This window comes from Lepisosteus platostomus, chromosome 8 (genome assembly GCF_059453375.1).
Source record: "Lepisosteus platostomus isolate fLepPlt1 chromosome 8, fLepPlt1.hap1, whole genome shotgun sequence".
Lineage (NCBI taxonomy): Eukaryota > Metazoa > Chordata > Actinopteri > Semionotiformes > Lepisosteidae > Lepisosteus > Lepisosteus platostomus.
In genome coordinates this window covers 6,435,491-6,455,034 of record NC_142618.1, presented here as the reverse complement: position 1 = coordinate 6,455,034, position 19,544 = coordinate 6,435,491, and the positions used below count along the sequence as shown (strand labels likewise).

The following is a 19,544-nucleotide window of genomic DNA, read 5'->3' as shown; positions in this document are numbered from 1 at the left end:
GCTTAAAGTACTTTTTTTTTAATGAAACACATGAAATGTTCTGATGTATTCTGGAAATCACTGTTATTTAGAAAGTGTCATACCAGGAAGCAGTTTATATTAACACAGTTTCACATTTGAAGCACAGAATCTACCTTGTGCCATCAGTCTGCTGACCGGAGTATCTGGATCAGGAGCCCTTGACGATGACAGGACAGAGGTCTGCACTCCTGTTGTCCCTTCAGGAAGGATCTGTGCACAACAGGTAAATGACATCTAGCTTACTGGCACAGTACTTGCCATGACTCAAAACTCTACCTGGAATGAATCTCTGTGGTTTAGGATTAAGGACTTACTTATTCTTTGTCTGCATTGGAAGCAAACTAAAACTACTATAGATGCGTGCCATATTTAGATGTGATCTACATTTTACTTTTACTTCCAAACGAATTTCCGAATATGTTTTTTGTGAATGTCTGCTGCTGTTTTTTTAGCAAAATTGCACTACAATTGTTCATAGAATATTGGGTTCACAGCAACTAAACTCATTACTCTCCTAGCCTTATTAAATAAATTTCATATTTTGAACTGGCAATTTAAAATGTTTTAAAATGCAAAAGTATAGATACACACGAGCAATAACATACAGTAGTAAATGGTTCAGTATAAACAAGAAACTTACAAACACAGAACAAAAACAGACAATAAGATTCACAATTGAATTTAACTTGTAATTTTAAATTTCAACTAAATTCATGTGAAATGAAACCTGAACAACAACAACATATAGCTAAATGTAAACAGGACTTGTGGTTACCTTTTGCAATCTGACCGGAGAGCAATTATTATGCTGAGAAGGGCCATTTGTAAAGATCTGTGATGTGTTAAGGTGAGGTTAGCCAAAGCATGATCTGAAGACTTTTTCTAAGAAACTCAAGTTGTACAAAGACAACTCGCAGTCACAAGCCCTCAGTCAAACCACAGCAGAAGATTGCAGGTATGAAGCCCTACAGTGTTAGAGAACCTCTCGGAGACAGCAACAGTTACACCAGGACTCCAGAACTTTCAGAAGCTGTTAATCTGATTTACATGTAGAAATCAATGACTGCCCAAGCTGATGTGCCAAAAAAACCCAGTCACCCCCGTATTGCTCTCAGATCATCAGAGGTGATGATGGCGAGGAAGCTCAGAGCATCTCTATTCACTGTTCAAGTCATGGTACATCAGCAAATCTTTGTGAATGAAATGACCAAGCCCCACCGTTGTACTCTGCTGCTGTACATGCATTAACCCAACATAATAAAGAGGAGAAATCAGTACCAAGTATTATTTTCTGAGGCAGCCCAGCCTGTTAATCACACAAAGGATGACTTAACAGAGTTGTATGTGCTTGCTCAATTATAATAAAACTGTACAAAACAGTGCACACATGTATACAAAACATTTATAGTTAACAAATAATCCACATTATGTAAACCAATTACAGGTGAAACTGCCTGAACATTTAGATCAACTGACAGTGACTTAAACTCAGCCCTGGGACTTCATCAGAGATTGTTATGAAAGGGGTACAGAGTTGCACAGTCAGGGGCACTATAACCAAAAGCAGTCTTTTCCTTTCTTATACAATTGCACCCTAAGAATACCAGGTAGCCAACATCAACAGATTATAATCACCTTTCTGGCTGACAAGAGTCATTCACAGTCCTACCCTGGAGACTTGTTTATACAGCTGGGCATGCGACCGAAGCAATCATTAGACTCGGGAGGACCTTACCCAAGGGTACAAGTGCAGTGCCCCCGTCGAGATTTGAACCCTAAAGCATCCAGCCCAGAGGCCAGAGCCCTCACCACTACTCCCTGGTTAGAGAACTGTTTAGCACATACTATACGGACAGAACCTTCCTGTGGTGCGCAGCTTTGGGGCCCTTCACACATACAAACTCCACCATTCTCTTCTAGAACTGCAGGAGGTTCAGTACACTTTCTGGTTTCATTCTATATATAAACTGAGGGAAACACTGCCTAGATAAGTCAAACACTTACTATACATTAGACGACCCGTGTACCCCTCTGGGACAGCTGACAGCGCTTACCTTGTTCGAACCCTTTCAACCCAAGGTGGCTACAGCTCCACCCTGTGGTCTGCCAAGGAACTGTTTCTGTCTTACACATTTCTATAGTAATGCCCAATAAACAAATACATTACCTTTCCATCACAGGAGTAGACATCATAAAGGCCATTTTGATGGAATTATGTCTATATAAGGAAGGTCTCATGCAAAGATTGCTGTCATTCCTGAGCCCTGGTCTATTGACAGTCTACAGCACAGCCACTGAGCATCATGTCCCAGATAGTTGAGAAATGCACTACTGCTATAGGCTGGGAATCCTGCAGCAAGAGAGTTCCTGGGCCAAGGGAGTGACATCACCTTCTGTACCAGGCTCATTGCCAAATGAGCCCCAACACACAAGCTGTAGTCTTTGATCCAGATTCTCTTCTAATGGACTATGGTGCTAATAACAAGCTATTTACCACAATGGACTAACTGCAAGGACTCCCACTCTCTATCAGGAGAGTCTGCACCTAACAAGACCCTCCTAAAGCTGTTCTACAGCTACCTTGAGAGAAAAGTAGGGGACAATCCTACTAAAACACATGAGCCTCATTCTTTAAAATCAGGGACCACGCACGCCAGGATTGTGCCCCATCTCAGGGAGTCACTAAGGGCTGAGGGAAGGCAGACATAACTAAAGATCTTGATGTTAAAGTCGACCATTTTCTTTTCCTAATAGTAATCCCTTTTAACCACACTTGCTGTAGATGATCAGTTATTTTTAATGCACATACCGTATATGAAAAAAAAGTGTTCAATACAGTTGTCCAGCCCACAGTCATAACTCCTCCCTTACCCCTCAATTTTGATGAGCATACAGTAGTAACTCTTCCACTTACCAGAGTACTGGATGTGGACAGCGAGCTTGATACGTGGCTTTGGTTTGACATGCTGGATAAGCCTCTCCAGTACTTCATGGAGTCCTCAAAATCTAAAGAATGGTCAATTAAGATATATGATTTGTTATAACAATATTAAAAACATACTCTCAAAATTTAGCTCTCAATATTCTACAAGTGAATCAATCTCAATCCTCTAAGCAATCCTCTTCTATTATTATTTTTAATTCCTAATGGAAATCATCTAAAAAAAAAGATATCAAGTGGATAATAGTTACACAAAACACAGAACACGCACACATCCATTATCAATTGCTGCCTAGTCACCCAGCAGACAACGGACCCAAGACAGTGAAGAGCACACACACATTCACATGGGGGACTAAAGAAGGACTAAAGAAGCCATTTGACCTAGACAGCACGTCATTGGACTGTAGGAAGAAACCTGGCAAAAATTCACACAGCCATGGGGGAGAATATGCAAACTTGGCACAGAGGGACCTACAGTCTTATACTGAAAGTGTATGCGGCAAGAACAAAACAAAAAGACCACTTATAAATCTGCATCTCAATGGCTTACATGTAAAAATGATTATTTTTTAATGTAGACGCCATCTCATGTAAAATAAAGAATGAACATGTTGTATTTGCAATGCAAATATTTTCATTCTGCCATTCATTCAAAACTCATGCTGTGACCACAACAGTACACCCACAATCAACAGACGTCAGTGCCAGGCTTCACAAGAAGCCCAGAACTCTACAACAGTAGAAGCCGTCTCAAATGTTTATAGCTGTGGATAAACGTCAGAGCAAAGCAGCAGGACAAGAATAAAAATCTCATAAATTATTTCTCTGTTTAAACTACATATTTTGTTTATAAAATTATTTACCACGGCAAACATGAATGTTTATGCCCTTACTGGTGCACAGGACTTCAAGATTATGTCATTGATTGTTTCGAACAATTTTATGTTCCTGCATCATTTATTTTTCCAAAAATTCTAAAGCATTACCGTCTGTGATACTGGCCACAAGATCGCTGGGGGCTCTTGAAATGTTCAGATCAAAGGAGTGCCTGCCCTGATAGCAGGACTTTGCCATCTGACTGGCATGTTCAAAAAACTGGCAGTGATAGAGCAGGGCATGTAGGGCAGGCAGCCCCACCAGCGACACTCCCGAGTCTTCATCATGCACACATGGGCTCTGCGATTAAACACAAGATTACCAGAGAAAGAAAGGTGAGATCTTCAGCTGCATCGTTTATTAATACCCCCGATAAAGTGAAACAAAGTTCATTTGACAGGACCAATGCAGGTGTACTTGCAGTTTGTTTTGACGTCTAAAAACATGTTCAGAATATTTATATCTCTAGTCAGTGCTCGGGACATTGGCTATCTTGCCAGTTAAAATAAAGAGAAGAGTAACAACAGTGGAGCCCAGACATCGCTAAATTGCACTGATGAGCCCTAACCAGGGGGAAAGCTGCTCTGTACTTTGACTTTGAACCTCTTGACAATTTTCAGCTACAGGAAAAGATAATAAAATCATCTGTTGGGATTAAAATTCTTTTATATATATATTTGTGTATTAGGCGCTATAGGACACTATGTGCGTCTATTAAAGTGTTTGGACAGCTGAAGCTTTTAGTTAGATGGGCCGCCCACAAAACTCACAGATATCTAATTATACTTTACACAGATACTTTAATTAATTAGATACTCTAATAAGAACTTTAGCTGAGTGAAGACCAAATGGTTCCATAACAAATGAGTCTGGAATTTCCCCCAGAAACTCCCCAGCTAGAGCATATCATTGTTTTCAAAAAGACAGACAGCATGGAACAGTGATTTAGTATATATCAAGACACAGAGAGAAAGGACCGAGTGAGCTATAGTTTTGCAAAACCATCAACTTGGTTAATAACTTGGTCTTTAAAGATCCAATAGTACAAATAGTAGGAATGTTCGACTTGACATCCTATACTAATTTCTCACTCCTCCACTTCAGCTTCTGTACAGTGTAGTTGCTGGTGCATGATAGCTGCTGTGTGTCACCCACACAGTTAGCTCATAGAGAGAAGAGTACTCTCCTGCATCCCTCCCACTCAGAGACTCAGTGACCAGCATCAGTACTTCTGTGTTCTCTTGTAGAGTGGCACCGCAGTGACCAGTGTTCACATTTCTGTTTTCTTCTTGTGAGAAAGCTCTGGCATGAACCCTAAACTATGGCTCCAAAGCAAAAGGCAAGCAGGGAATCAGGTACTGAAAAGAAACATTCAGGGCCACACTGCATGCAGAACATTGAAATACTGTGTTAGACAACTCAGAGGTGGCATGTAAGTGACCACTGTCACTTGGAAATATGGCCAAAAGGAATCGAGCACCCGTCCAATAAAAAAAAACGTGAGAAACAAATTAGTGAAGCTGTTTTTTTTTTATTTACTGTTCTATACTTAAAGGTTAGTAGGGTTTTTTTTTTTAATAAGGAATACAGGTAAAATTTGACTATACAGGAATTTGGTCCCAAATTTTCAAATTCCACGCACATTGTGAGTTGACTGTACTAGTTTGCGTGCCTTGTGTAATGTTTATTGTGTATCAAAAAATCGTATTAATTTCTCCATCACCGAATTGCTCCTAAAACTTTTTTAAAAAATGTGTGTAATCATGTAACTATCAGGATTGATCATTTTGACTAATATTTAACCTTTACTAATATCAGCCTGTTATAAATAGCAATATACAGTACCTTTTGAAAACATTCACCCCTTTTCAATAACGCTCCATGTTGTCAAATTACAAATTATGTATCTCTTTTAAAAAAAAATTGAGTATTTTTAATCAAATCTTGAATGCTCAAACTGAACACTTTTTACAGGTGAAAGTTGTTCAGGAAAAACTGCAAAGAATAATCATAAACTGAAATGTACTGAATGCATACAGCAATTATTCACCGCTTTTGCTATGGCAAACCTAACCTAACCTAAGCCAGCTGGTTGTGGATTTTGAATTCTTGTATCGGGTCCCATTGCGATGTTTTGTATTCAACACTAAGGAGACTGTATCTTGTTGTTCTCCTCTAGACTGATTACAAAGCAGCAATGTTTTATCTATAAGGTGGCAACCACAATTGTACACAATAATCTAAGTAAGGCCTTACTAGTTCTTTATGCAATTTTCACTTAACATCCCTTGATTTAAATTGTATGCTTTTAACTTTATACCTAGCATTTTGTTTGCCTTTTCAATTGTTCCCACATTGTCTAGAAGATGTAAATGATGTGTGAACATAAACATCCCAGTAGTAGACTTCTAGCTTAGTGTTTTATAGTTTGTATTTATATGTAGTTTTTACTACCTGAAAGTAATACCCTGCACTTGTTGGGATGAAACTTAATTTGCTCGGTTGTGAACTTTATCTAAATCTTTTTGAATTTTATTTACTAAAGTATGATTGAAAACCTTTTTAAAATGACTTTGACCGCTTGTACTGCAAACAATAGCATTCAAATGAAGAAACTAAGGTTAAAAAACAGGAAAACCAAGCTGGGTAACCCACATAAAACATTCAGCTGTAGTCGGTAAGATCTTCCGAGCCTGCTTGTGAGAGGAAGTAAAGATAAGACTATTGCAGGCAGGAACTGACACATCAGAAGAAGTGGGGCACTCTCTACTTTGGAAAACGTACTTTACTCCATACATGTTCAACTTTTATATGACAGGAAGTCTCAACCTATCAAAAACCTTAGACCCTTTTCACTCTTGCTTACCTGCCAAGCAAAGTCCTTGGATTCTTCAGAGTTAGCAGGCATAGGCATCACCAAGAGGTTTTGTATGATGAATGCTGCCTGGAAAGAAATAAAAAATAGCAACACTGCCATCTTGCTGTGTTTGAACACAATACAGTTATGCTTTCACAAACGACGGCTTCTTAAGAGATAATAGAGCTGTGGAGACATTGAAGTTAAAGTGAATAATTGCTAAAGTACTAATATAACTGAATTACAAGAAAACAAATACAATAGATGTGATACATCTAAAAGACGTAAATAAGCACAAGTCACAGAAGTCACAGTAAAATAAGGGATTCCAGCAGCCATATCACCCTGCAACTCACAACTGGCAACCCACTGAAGCTCAGCAGAGGTGAGCCTGGTCAGTACCTGGATGAGAGACCTCCTGGGAAAACTAAGGTTGCTGCTGGAAGAGGTGTTAGTGGGGCCAGCAGGGGGCGCTCACCCTGCAGCTCACGTGGGTCCTAATGCCTCAGTGTAGTGACAGGGACACTATACTGAAGACAGGCGCCGTCCTTCGGATGAAACGTAAAACCGAGGTCCTGACTCTCTGTGGTCATTAAAAATCCCAGGGTGTTTCTTGAGTAGGGGTGTAACCCCCGCATCCTGGCCAAATTTCCCATTGGCCTTTATCAATCATGGCCTCCTTACAATCCCCCTCTATGAATTGGCTTCATCACTCTGTTCTCCTCTCCACTGATAGCTGATGTGTGGTGAGCGTTCTGGCGCACTATGGCTGCCGTAGCATCATCCAGGTGGGGCTGCACATTAGTGGTTGGTGGAGGGGAGTCCCCATTACCTGTAAAGCGCTTTGAGTGGAGTGTCCAGAAAAGCGCCATATAAGTGTAAGCTATTATTATTATTATTATTATTAATGGATGACAAGACATAATGTTATACTTATCGTCCCTTGTACAAAACAGTTATAACTAAAACTAAAATTGGGCAGAGCGGTGGCACTGTGGCTAAGGATCTGCGCCTGTGGATAGAAGGGTGCCGGTTCAAATCCCGCGGCAAGCAGAGGAATCCTACTCCGTTGGGCCCCCGAGCAAGGCCCTTAACCCAGCTCCAGGGGCGCTGTACAATGGCTGACCCTGCGCTCTGACCTCAAGCTTCTCTCCCTGTCTGTGTCTCATAGAGAGCAAGCTGGAGTATGAGAAAAGACAAATTCTTAATGCAATAAATTGTATATGGCTAATAAAGTGATCTTATCTTATCTAAAAGTATAACTCACTAAATTGAAAATTCTGGTTAGGAACAGAGGGCCATAGCATCTGTAGGATTTCTTTCTACCTCTGCTCATAATGACCTAACTGTGGCAATTACTAATCTATAAGGAAAAATATAACACTATGGTTCAAAGGTTTTCAGCTGTGGGTGACGTAAAGCTGTGTTATGTTCTGGTCTTTCCATGTTCTCTTTAACACAGCAGCAAAAATATGTGAGAAAGATTTTTCAATCTACACCCTTTAATTAATTTGAACACTAAGGAACAAGGATAGAAACACCCCACTTTATGTCAGAGAACCAGCACTGATTATTGTCACTTTCATCAGTACCTGCCCAGAAAGTGCTGGCATGAAAATAATAAACAGACACACTGACGGGCTGGACACTCCAGTACATTAACACTGCACTGAGAGAGAGAGGGGTTAATACAGACACACTGACTGGACACTCCAGTACATTAACACTGCACTGAGAGAGGGGTTATGAGAGGTAAGAAATAAGAGGAGGCCACTCGACCCATCTAGCCCATTATGCATTTAGTAGCTAATAAATGCCAGGATCTCAAGATCTTCAAGAACATGACTCAGTACATTTTTCCATACTCCCACAATTCTCCGTGCAAAGAAGTGCCCCCTGTTCTCAAATGTAAATGCACTCCCACATAGTTTCCACTTGTAGCCCCCCTGGTTAGATAAGGTTAGGCTAGGTAAGATAAGATGAGATCACTTTATAAGCCATATACTGTACCACTTCTTGCATTATGTCTTTTTGCTTACCCCAGCTTGCTCTCCATGAGACACACAGGTACACAGACGGGGAGAGAGAAGCTTGGGGTCAGAGCACAGGGTCAGCCATTGTACCACTGTGCCTTGCTTAGGGGCCCAACGTAATATGATTCCTCTGCCAGCCACGGGATTTGAACCAGCAATCTTCCAGCCACAGGCGCAGATCCTTAGCCACAGTGTCACCACTTTGCCCCATGTTTCACTGTTCATTCTGAAGAAATCCACTTGGGAGTTGTAATGTATTGTGTACTCTATATTCAACAATTATATAAACAAATGACAGTACATTTTGTACAGAATTGTAGAACAATATATATATATTATCTATAATGATGGGTGATGGAAGCCTGCACCCTCTCGTTGCAATCACTCAGTTCCGGAGACAAACCTCTCGGCGGACCATGCTGCACTCCATTCGGTCAAGGAGGATGTTCAGCAGCGTCCCCCACAGCCCTCCAGAAATGTTCTGGCAGCTGGCTGAAAGGCCGAAGCACCCGCACTCCACCGTCGTCAGAGCCGACCCGATCCCAAGGCTGGCGAATCTTACCTGCGTATTACAACGTCACCTTTAAAAGGGGAACTGCAGACCCAATTTCTCAGTCCGGTTATTAAATCTCCGTAACGAAATAAATTCAACAACGGTATCGCAAAATCTTACAAGTTTTGAATTAAGCGCAAAATCTTGAAAGTACTGTATAGTCACCATGGTGTCACAAAGCACCGATCTCGCCATGGGCGAGAGTGAGAGTTCGCACGAATTGCAACGTGAAGCACCCCTTCCTGCTCACTAGTCACTGTAATGACTAATGTACTGCGATATACAAGATAAGATAAGATCACTTTATTGGCCATATACAGTACAATTTCTTGTATTAGGAATTTGTCTTTTCGCATACCCCAACTTGCTCTCCATGAGAGACACAGACAGAGAGAAGCTTGGGGTCAGAGCGCAAGGTGAGCCATTTAAATGGCGCCCCTGGAGCAGCTGGGGTTAAGGGCCTTGCTCAGGGGCCCAACGGAGTAGGATTCCTCTGCCGGACGCAGGATAGAAACGGGCAATCTTCCAGCCACAGGCGCAGATCCTTAGCCACAGAGCCAACAAGCAAATAAGTACAAGTTGTGCAGCAGACATTTCACCACAGAGCTGTGCCAACATGATCTGCATGCAAGGATGATAAAAAGTAAGTTGTATTTGCTGGCAAAACGGTCTCAAAGTCGAGAGGAGATGTATTTACAAGCCTGCTCGTTTACAGTAGGGCCGCATCATATCACCGGATATTTTGTTGCCTCATTCTCAATCACAGAACATGGCGCCGCACATACCTGGAAATTTTGTCTATTTTATTATGTAAATTGGAGGTTTTACACATTACTGCGTACATTTTACTTTCACTGTGGTTTGAAATGCACTCATCAATGACGATTCTTTCTAACCCCAAAATATAAAAATAGTTGCACTTCCCCTTTAAAGCCCAGACACTTAAGGTTCATGATCAGAAAACCTAATAGTTTGTTGCTTTTGTACATTCCAAACACCACAAACATTAAGTATAATTTTTTTTTCTACAAAACAGTTTCTGTTCTACTGGTTTTACTTCTTTTAAAGGCGAAAACAATGTGTTCTCACCTCGGGGTCCCTATCCACCCACAGAGGAATGAGCCAAGCCAGCCCCAGCCGTGAGCCTGCCTGCTCTTCAGCGCTTTGATCGTCGGCCAGAGACCACAGTGACACCCATTCCTTTCAATTCAGATAAAAACAAAACGGTTCACAATTAAGAAGCAAAAAACACTAAATTGCTCTTAATTAAGATGGTGAAAACAGATGGTGAACACAAATGAAAATGAGAAGCACATTTATTTTGGCAGAGTAAACTACATACACATCATATACTTGCCTGGTTTTTGGTTTCCCTCATCATTTCATGAGATAAATGAAGCAAGCAGAGGACTGCATTCTTAGTGACTCCTTTACCCATGAAAGACATGGCATTTCCTCCCAATTGCACATAGAATGAAGAAATAACCTGGAATAATGAAGACAAACATAGCTAACGGAGGTACTCTATCTGAATCCAATTTATTCCAAGTTTGCATGGAAGGAGACAGCACAGGAGAGGTTTAAAATTAAAAAAGCATTTGAACGTTTTTTTTTCAGTCTCAGGAGAGGCATGCACGATGATATCACGATGCATTACAGATAGCTTCTGAAGAACACATACAGTACTATTGTACCACTGACCTCAAGAAGCCCAGTTAGGTACTTCGCGCAGAGTGAACCTGGGTCTAGCAAGGGACTGTGTGAGCTCCATCCAGGCAGGACTGTGACATGAACCATTGTCCTCAGCGTTCTTTCAAGTGAAGGCAGCCCGTAGAATCGGGGAGCATCAGAGAGCCTTAGGCAGTGAAGTAGTTTGAGGGCCAGCTGTGTCTTAAAAGGTCCCGCCAAGGTTAGGCATACCCTAGGTTTAAAAAGAAAACAGCAACCAAACAAGCTAAATGAGTTGACTGGCCTTCTCTTATTTGCAATCTTTAATTAGTTACTCCACTGAAATTAGCACTGTGTGTTCATTCTGAATCACGCAGATAGCCCACTCTGTAAAACGTAACACAGCACCAACACTATAGTATGAAGTTAAAAACCAACACACAGCTATCTCCAACAAGACAAAAAAACTAGGAAACTTTGGAACATTTAAAATAAAACAAATATCTAGATTCCTGATTTTTCTCTTGATATGATGGACATTTCTGTTTGCTTGTTTTAAGGAATTTGGGGGTTCCCAAAAAAATGAACATAGTGACAAGGACACACATTGTAACTGTACAGACTGTCAAGTTGGTGAGGAATTAATGCCACTTTGGCACTTAGATTTTCATGCTGAGCCTGAATGGTAGTTTAATAGGGTAGTGATTAAAGACACCATTGTCACAATTTATCAATGCACAAAGCATGCCTAGGATTAAGCATTTCGCCACACTCGGTCAGCTCATGAATTTTCAGCAAAACAATTAGGGAATTCTGCCTGTAAACAGATGGTCCTTGAATAGTGCTAGGAATATAACAGATAGCCAAAGGCAAATTGTTAGTCTTACTCATACATTATTTTATTTGCCACTGAATCTTTCCAATGTATTGTATGCAGTCTCCATTCCTCCACTTGCTATCAGCAATGTTTATGAACACATTTAAATTTAAAATTAGTTTCTCAATATACCCCAAACTCCCAGAAGCGATTTTCCACGCTATCAAATAATACTAACAGGATACTGCAAAGTTTATTTCCCATTTCTGTGATCTCCACTTTAAAATTTAGTTCAATGTTAATGTTTTAAACCTTCTGATTTATAACGGAGACATGCAAACACATTCCTGAACTGCACAGCAGAAACTAATTTCTGTACAAATATGTTAACCTTTTACAAAACAAAACTGAAATAGGCCAAATAATGCACCTTACTCATATTCTAGCTTCACCGCATGCTTTTTAACTCCTGTCACATCTTCACCAAGTGAACAAATGCTTTGGTATCGTATATTAGACCAGTAACCTCATCATAATCCTAATCATGATAAAATATTAGCATTACCAAAGAGTGTCCAGTAAAAACACTAGGAACATCTCTCCAGACATAGTTAACTATTAGTATGCATAAGAACAAGAAGAACTTTGTACTCTATACATTCTCCTTACCTGTCAGAAACACAGGTCAGACAGTTAAGTAAGGTGTTGAAGAAACTCATTAGCTCTTTCTGAAGCTTCTGACTAATGATTGCCTGGATTTCTTCTATTTCCCCTTGTGCCTGAGATTCTGGCCGTAGTAGTAAGTTTAGTATTGTGTTTGTTTCCTCCAGGAAAAGAGAAATGGAGAAATATTAGAAAGGTAAAGCACAATAACATACAAATAGTTACAAAAGAGAGGAGGCCTCATCCAACTGTTTCTTGAAAGAAGCCAGGATATAGGCTTCCAAAACTTAGCACATCTTCATCATGTGTAATCGGAAATCTGATACAGACTATTTTAAATATGTGATGTTAATTCACATAAGACTGCCAGAGAGGTGTACAAATAATAATTGATTTAATTTAAAACAAATGAAGTGAACTTTTTCTAGGATTGCTAGGACTGACCTAAATTTCAGTTACATACAAGTGTGTGAAATACATTACCCAATGAGTAAAAACTAAAAACTGAGCTTTTATCTTTTCGATCTTTTACACCAAATCCTGTTCCAAAATATCAAAATAGCCTCTTTCATAATCAGACAGCTTGTGCACAATTTTATTTCATACAGCACAATTGCTTGAAAAAGCCAAGGTTGAAGATTTACCAATTTAAGAATCAGTTCTAAGATCCACTGGAGATCGTCACCATTGGTTTCCGACTTCTGCTCTTTGAAGAATTTGTTCAGGAAAACCACCACATCCACCAGTAGCTTCTCATCCTCTGTGCACGCTGGGAGAACCTGAAGAAACCTTGGTTGCAAAAACAGTATGAAACTTTAACTGACATCCCTAATTCTTTTACTGTTCCAGAAAATAAATTACATTTCTCCCAAAGCCTATTTTCTAATTGTCTCTCATTTGATTTGTGCCACATTTCACTGTAATTGTGATATCCCTTGCTTTGTGATTGGTGAACTGACCAAAAGAAACATTTTTTCATGATAAGCATAATCAATACTTGCTACTGCTCAGAGGGATATGCTTGATCTATGCGATTTAAACCCAGTGCAGATATCTCTAAGCTCAGCACAACTAGGAGTAGCAGGGGAGATACGTCAATCTAAGAAACCATTTATGTGAAGAGAAAGAAACCTGATCTTTGGATTCAGCTAAGATCACAGCTCTGCACTGACACTGGTGAATTTGCAACTTCTCTGTTACAAAAGATTTACTGAAGAGTTTAGTATTAACTCTTAATCAATAAAGTATCTATTTATCTAATCCATTGGGATATGTTATTAAATTCTCACAAGTTCTTTAATTATTCTCATAAATGAATACGGTTTCCATACTCAGGACACAGACTGACCATTACATACATCTATGGCTGCACAATGTTCAGGGCTTATTATTTAATTTTAATAACACAGCTCTGAAACCTCCAGAGGTCCATATTAACCCTCATGTTTCAGTAATCTAAACAACCAAGTCAATCCATTACAATTATACAGTACATCGGAAACAATAATCCCCCCTCTCCATTAATAATTAAATTATAGCCAGGAACACAGAAAATGGATATATTCCAGTTAGTAGCACTGTGTGTAATCAAACAATGCGATGGAAGAGTACTCTGCTCTTGGGTTAGGTTTCAGGTGTGGTTGGGAATTCCAAACTCATTAAACAAATAATTTGGCCTGGACCAGGTTGCTCCAGCTCATGTGATGAGGGACTGGGAGACGAAAGATCCCATCCTGTTTAGTAAGATAACACAGTACTGGGGGGAAACCCCGGGCGGACAGTTTACACCAACCAGTCAATCCTAACCTACAGCACACTAGGCGGGGAGGTGGAAGGAATCTGGAGTGCTGGAAGAAAACCTACAGAAACAGCGGAAGGACATGAATACACTCTATACTGAAGACACCCCAGTCTGTACCTGATCTTAGGACCCCATCTAGCCCCATTCAAAACTCTGCATTACTCCTCCAGCTGACAGCTGATGTGTGGTGAGCGTTCTGGCGCACTATGGCTGCCGTCGCATCATCCAGGTGGATGCTGCACATTGGTGGTGGTGGAGGGGAGTCCCCATTACCTGTAAAGCGCTTTGAGTGGAGTGTCCAGAAAAGCGCTATATAAGTGTAAGCAATTATTATTATTATTATTATTATTATTATTATTATTATAATAAAACCATGCTTCCCCATCAAGGGGAGATATATATATATAATATATTTTATTAATATAATGTACATAAAAAATATCAAGTGAGCTGCAAACATACCTGTCAATGGCGGTGTGCCATTCCAGAGTCTTAAGCACATTTTTGGTGCTCAGTGAGCCCTGTCGGAGAGCCAGCCTGTCGGTCAGAAGATGGAAGCTAATCCGTGCCAAGGCAGAGCTCACAGCACTGTGAGACAACGCACTGTGGATACAGTGCAAACAGTCCTGAAGGTCACTGCAAACGTGAGTCACTTTCAGCATCAAAACCTGAGCGAGTGACAAGTTCAGATCATCAAGGAACCTAAAAACAAGAACACAGTTTTTCAAAACTGCAAAACCTTTGATTTCCAAAATAAGGAAAAAAAAAGTTACAAAAGATCTTGGTATAGCAAGAAACAGGAGTAATTTCTAAAAGCGCTATTAGCAGTACTGGTGTCCATCATGATTAAGCCTGCAAAGATCTGAGAGGGTATTTGAACATACAGAATAAGAATAAGGAATGAAAAAAGTTTACTTTCTGTGGGCACTGTTTGCTACACAGCACTGTACAAAGGCATCCAACTGGCTTCCAAAACATGTTGAAAATTTGCTGCTTTTTATTTCATTTCTTTTAGTTGTAGGGTTAGAGCAGCATGTCTTTGATTTCAGCAGGACAGTATTACTGTAATGGGTGGTTCTGTGCACTCAGGATCAAACACCAAGCAATGGAAATACTTGTCCAATTTAGCAACTCCCAAGAAAATGAATCTGTAGCAGGAGGATGGATACAAACCTGAAGCTACAGGACCCATCCTAGACAATAAGCAATCCTTTCTAGTTCAAACATTTTTCACCTTGAAGACAACAGTCTAACAGTCTTCTCTGAAACATTGTATCTAGTACAGTAAAATGTATTCACAGGGTGATAACATAAATGCATTATAAACAAGACACTAAAATCTTGAGGATAAAATGTATAGTAAGTTGTATAGTGTATTATAAATAATACAGTTTAAAGTAAAAAAGTACATTAATTTTTAGAGATGTATGTTGTTTTTATAACACTCAAATTAATATGACTTACAGTACACCTGTCAAAATACTAGAAGCCATATGGATATATATTTTACTTTAGGTCTTTGAAAAAAGTGTTTTTTTTTATTATACAGTACTTACTACGTTGCACAATTATTTTTGTAACATTTTTTAACTGTGTATTTATATGCAAATTAAAAAAAGCAGCAACATAAAGTCCCCTTTATATCTGTGAAAATTAAGATTTCCTTCATTTCTGACTGTGATTTGCTAATTGATATTCAATGATTTATGCCTCTTTAGTAAGTGCCAAAATAAAGCTGTTTAGTCAAGCCAGAAGGTACGGATTGATCTACACCTCCATTAGAAATAGTCTTTCACAGAGGCTCATTATTTTCCACAACAGATGCAGTGGTGTGCTCATCTTTTCTTATTATGCCTTATACGACCCAAGTGAAGATAAATTAGACACAGATGCACTTGTTATGAAACTACTCCTTCATTCAATTCTAGATGACAAGGAATGTGAATCTGCAATGACTTCAAAAAAGTAAGAAAGGCTTACATAATCCATCCTGTTCGTAAATCACACACAAAAAAATTAGAGGCTAACAAGTGCAATAAAAAATAGTAAAGGGGTCGAGAAAACATTTGAAAATAATAAAACGCAATGCCAAAGAGGAATCTTGTTAACATGAGAGCTGTGGTTGGCATAAGAAACAGCTTTATCTGCAATATCTGTTATTATGTAGTATATTTCAGTATATGTAGTATATTTCCCTTTATGATTTAGTGGTATATTTCAGGTTTAAGTGTTCCAAATTAGGGAAAAAAAACGTAAGAGGATACCAATTCAATACCAGAAAAACTTTAAAAATAAACGTTTTTTTTCCAAAATTGAATTCCTTTTAAAGAACATTTAAAGAAAAAAAAAAACGACTAAAATATTTCATTCATTTTACTAACAGCGAAAAAGAAACTATTTAAGATCTTTTGACAGTTTTTTATTTCGTATAGTGTTATCCAGTTGACCACCACCCATGCCTTTTTTTATAATCATATCTACTGTATACTATTAAGCATGCCTCAGAGTTTATGTAGTTTACAATGAATAATCCTTACTCCGTAAAGCCAGTTCTGTGGCTCTCCAGCTGAGCCAGGAGGTTGTCGACTCCACCAAACCACGCTCGATTCCAGGCAAACTGAAGCAGCCGCCAGGCTGGTGCCAGAGCCACCAGGTCTGACTGCAGAGGGAGGACTGTGCGGTAAGGACTAACCAAATGGTGAGACACAGCTTCGAAGGGAAGATTGTACCTTCAAACAGGCAGGACAGACAAAGTCTCAGTTTCGCACATTCAAATAAATTTACTAAATCTTTCAAGAAGCAAACATGCAGCCTCATGTTTCCACCATGACACTGACACAATAAACCAAATATTTGTGTTAACATCAATACTTGTGGGGACCTGTGTCAGCAAGCGTAGGCTGCAGAAGAACAAGTAAAGGTTTATTCAATGCTGAAAAGAGAAGAAAAGAAACATGACATTTCGGCTGTGGAGCCTTGAAAGAAAAGAAAACGTTGCATTTCTTTTCTTCTCTTTTCAGCATGGAATAAACCTTTACTTGCTCTATCAAAATAAAGGTTTACCAGGTGTTTAAATATACTGTAGTACCAAAGTCGCTTACATAGCGTATTGGCACAACGGTATGAATACTTATGTGGTCCAAATATTTTGATTTTTCCATGCAGTTTTTAAGGTCCACTTAAGCAATAACTAATAGGAATATCTCTAGGGCCATATACATCTCCATTTGTTGTTGAGTTTGAAGAAGCAAATCAATGAAGAGGTCTTTCACAGTTTTGTAAAACCACTGTTAACTTGGAAGAGAAACAGAATGGTTGGTGGTACACTTCTGTCTTTATTATAATTCAGATGCGTTTACAATCCAATACACGAGAGCTTTAATGAAATCAAATGAACCTTACTGCAGCATCAGTCGGTCAGCACTATAGTGGGCAATTGCAGAGGTCATAGTCATGAGGAAGTGACACTCCTGTGAGCTTCAGTGAACATGGTGGAAGAGTATTTTGCACTAAATAGCAATGTAACTGTACTTCTTTTAAAAACAGTCAATTTGTGCTCTGAACCTAGCACTTAATGAGGCACAAGTCACCCAGAGAACAAGAGAAGAGGGTGCAAGAAACAGGACTGAGGCCTACTCCACCACACATCAGACACCACAGCAGCATAAAGTGGGTGGTAATGCCCATTGTTTTGTGTTTTCTGGCAACACCGGATGTTGAAAGTACAGTATAAAAAAAATTCCAAGTCAGAAATAAACATACATCGGTCAGCTTTGTCCTGCAGAGTAGCACAAAACAGGGTTTGCTGTGTAGCTACTGTATCATCGTTTTCAGAGGTTACTTTACAACTACAGTTTATTTCCACCCGTATTTTAAAATTGCCTTTATCAGAGAAGGTTATGTTTATGACAAATCCCTCCCGGCATCATTTCAGGGTCAACATTGGTTATATGTATCTGAGAGTGTCAGCATTTTGTTTTGACAGATCTAAAGGACTAGTTTTTGTTAGAGGTTATACCCTTGATAGACGCTATGGCCTCTATAATACTATTGGCAAACACTAGGGTGCAGCAGCACATCTAGTAAAAAAAAGTAGTACACTTGCATAGAGAAAAGGTCTCTGCTTTTCTGTTATTGAAGTTCTGTTATTCTTTATGTTACTGACTATTTCAGTTAATCCTGTCTGTATTACGAATAGAAAAATGTGCAAAAATGCATATAGTTGATTTTAAAAACACCACAACTGTGTTTAATTCAATTGATGATGCAAATTTTCACTTCTTCACCTGTGGTGTCACACAGGGGGGTGCTGCACTTTCGTAGTGGATGAACTGGTTGTCTTGCTTTTGTCTTTACCAATCATGGCCTCCTAATAATCCCCATCTATGAATTGGCTTCATCACTCTGTTCTCTTCCCCACTGATAGCTGGTGTGTGGGGAGCGGACTGGTGCACTATGGCTGCTGTCGCATCATCCAGGTGGGGCTGCACATTGGTGGTGGTGGAGGGGAGCCCCATTACCTGTAAAGTGCTCTGAGTGAAGTATCCAGAAAAGCACTATAGTGTTAACTATTATTATATGTAATGCACTGAGGGCTGAAAACACAAACCTGAGGACGCAAGTGGAAATTACTGTATGTGGAAGAGCATTTCCAGCTGAGAACAGGAGACACTTCTTTATCGAAAGAGTTTGAGAGTTTGGAACAAACTACCCAGCCATGTTGTCAAAGTCATTTACCTGGCTTCTCGTTAGAAAGGACTGAATGACATCCACACATCAATTGTCTACTAATTACCAAATGGACTTGTTGGACCAAAAGGTTCTCCTCTCTTTTACAGTCTTTCTCATGCTTTTAAATTCAATCAAGTGATTTTACAGCTAAAGTAGACTGACATTGTTATTAATATGAAAACTGAAGGGATTGAACCACAACAATTTAGCTGTGGTGGAGGCCTCTTGAAAAATGCAGCACAGATGAGAGATTTTCTTTACATTTTCAGTGTGGAATTCACCACAGCGACTCACAGACTAATGAAGCTCCCCACTATAGCCTCTTCATGTTACTTGTCTACCTGACAGGAAAGATCAGGAAAATTAGCTAAAACTGTTAACTTGAAAAAAAGGCTTCCAGTATGTTTTGCAATATGATTTTTTACCTCCTGACTCCATACATATATTTTTGTTTCAAATTAGAAAATAATCTTCAAAAGGTCATGATCATGATTAAGCTGTTAGAATAGTTTAAGACTGTAGAGGTTTCACACAAAGAACTACTTCACTAACTTCAAGTGCAAATGTATAGAGCAACATT

At 39.4% G+C, this 19,544-nt stretch overlaps 1 protein-coding gene across 1 annotated transcript in view; it reads right to left on the bottom strand.

Annotated features, from left to right (window-relative positions):
- Window positions 1–19,544, bottom strand: part of rttn (rotatin) — a 70,042-nt gene that overhangs the window by 23,790 nt on the left and 26,708 nt on the right. The window contains exons 24-35 of the mRNA XM_088642200.1: window positions 16,771–16,962; window positions 14,696–14,935; window positions 13,077–13,221; window positions 12,439–12,593; window positions 10,986–11,205; window positions 10,642–10,770; window positions 10,374–10,484; window positions 9,135–9,293; window positions 6,708–6,785; window positions 3,952–4,141; window positions 2,936–3,027; window positions 135–231 (exon numbers count right to left, since the gene is read on the bottom strand). Of these exons, the coding sequence (XP_088498326.1) occupies window positions 135–231; window positions 2,936–3,027; window positions 3,952–4,141; window positions 6,708–6,785; window positions 9,135–9,293; window positions 10,374–10,484; window positions 10,642–10,770; window positions 10,986–11,205; window positions 12,439–12,593; window positions 13,077–13,221; window positions 14,696–14,935; window positions 16,771–16,962 (1,808 nt within the window). The remainder of the gene's footprint in view (window positions 1–134; window positions 232–2,935; window positions 3,028–3,951; window positions 4,142–6,707; window positions 6,786–9,134; window positions 9,294–10,373; window positions 10,485–10,641; window positions 10,771–10,985; window positions 11,206–12,438; window positions 12,594–13,076; window positions 13,222–14,695; window positions 14,936–16,770; window positions 16,963–19,544) is intronic.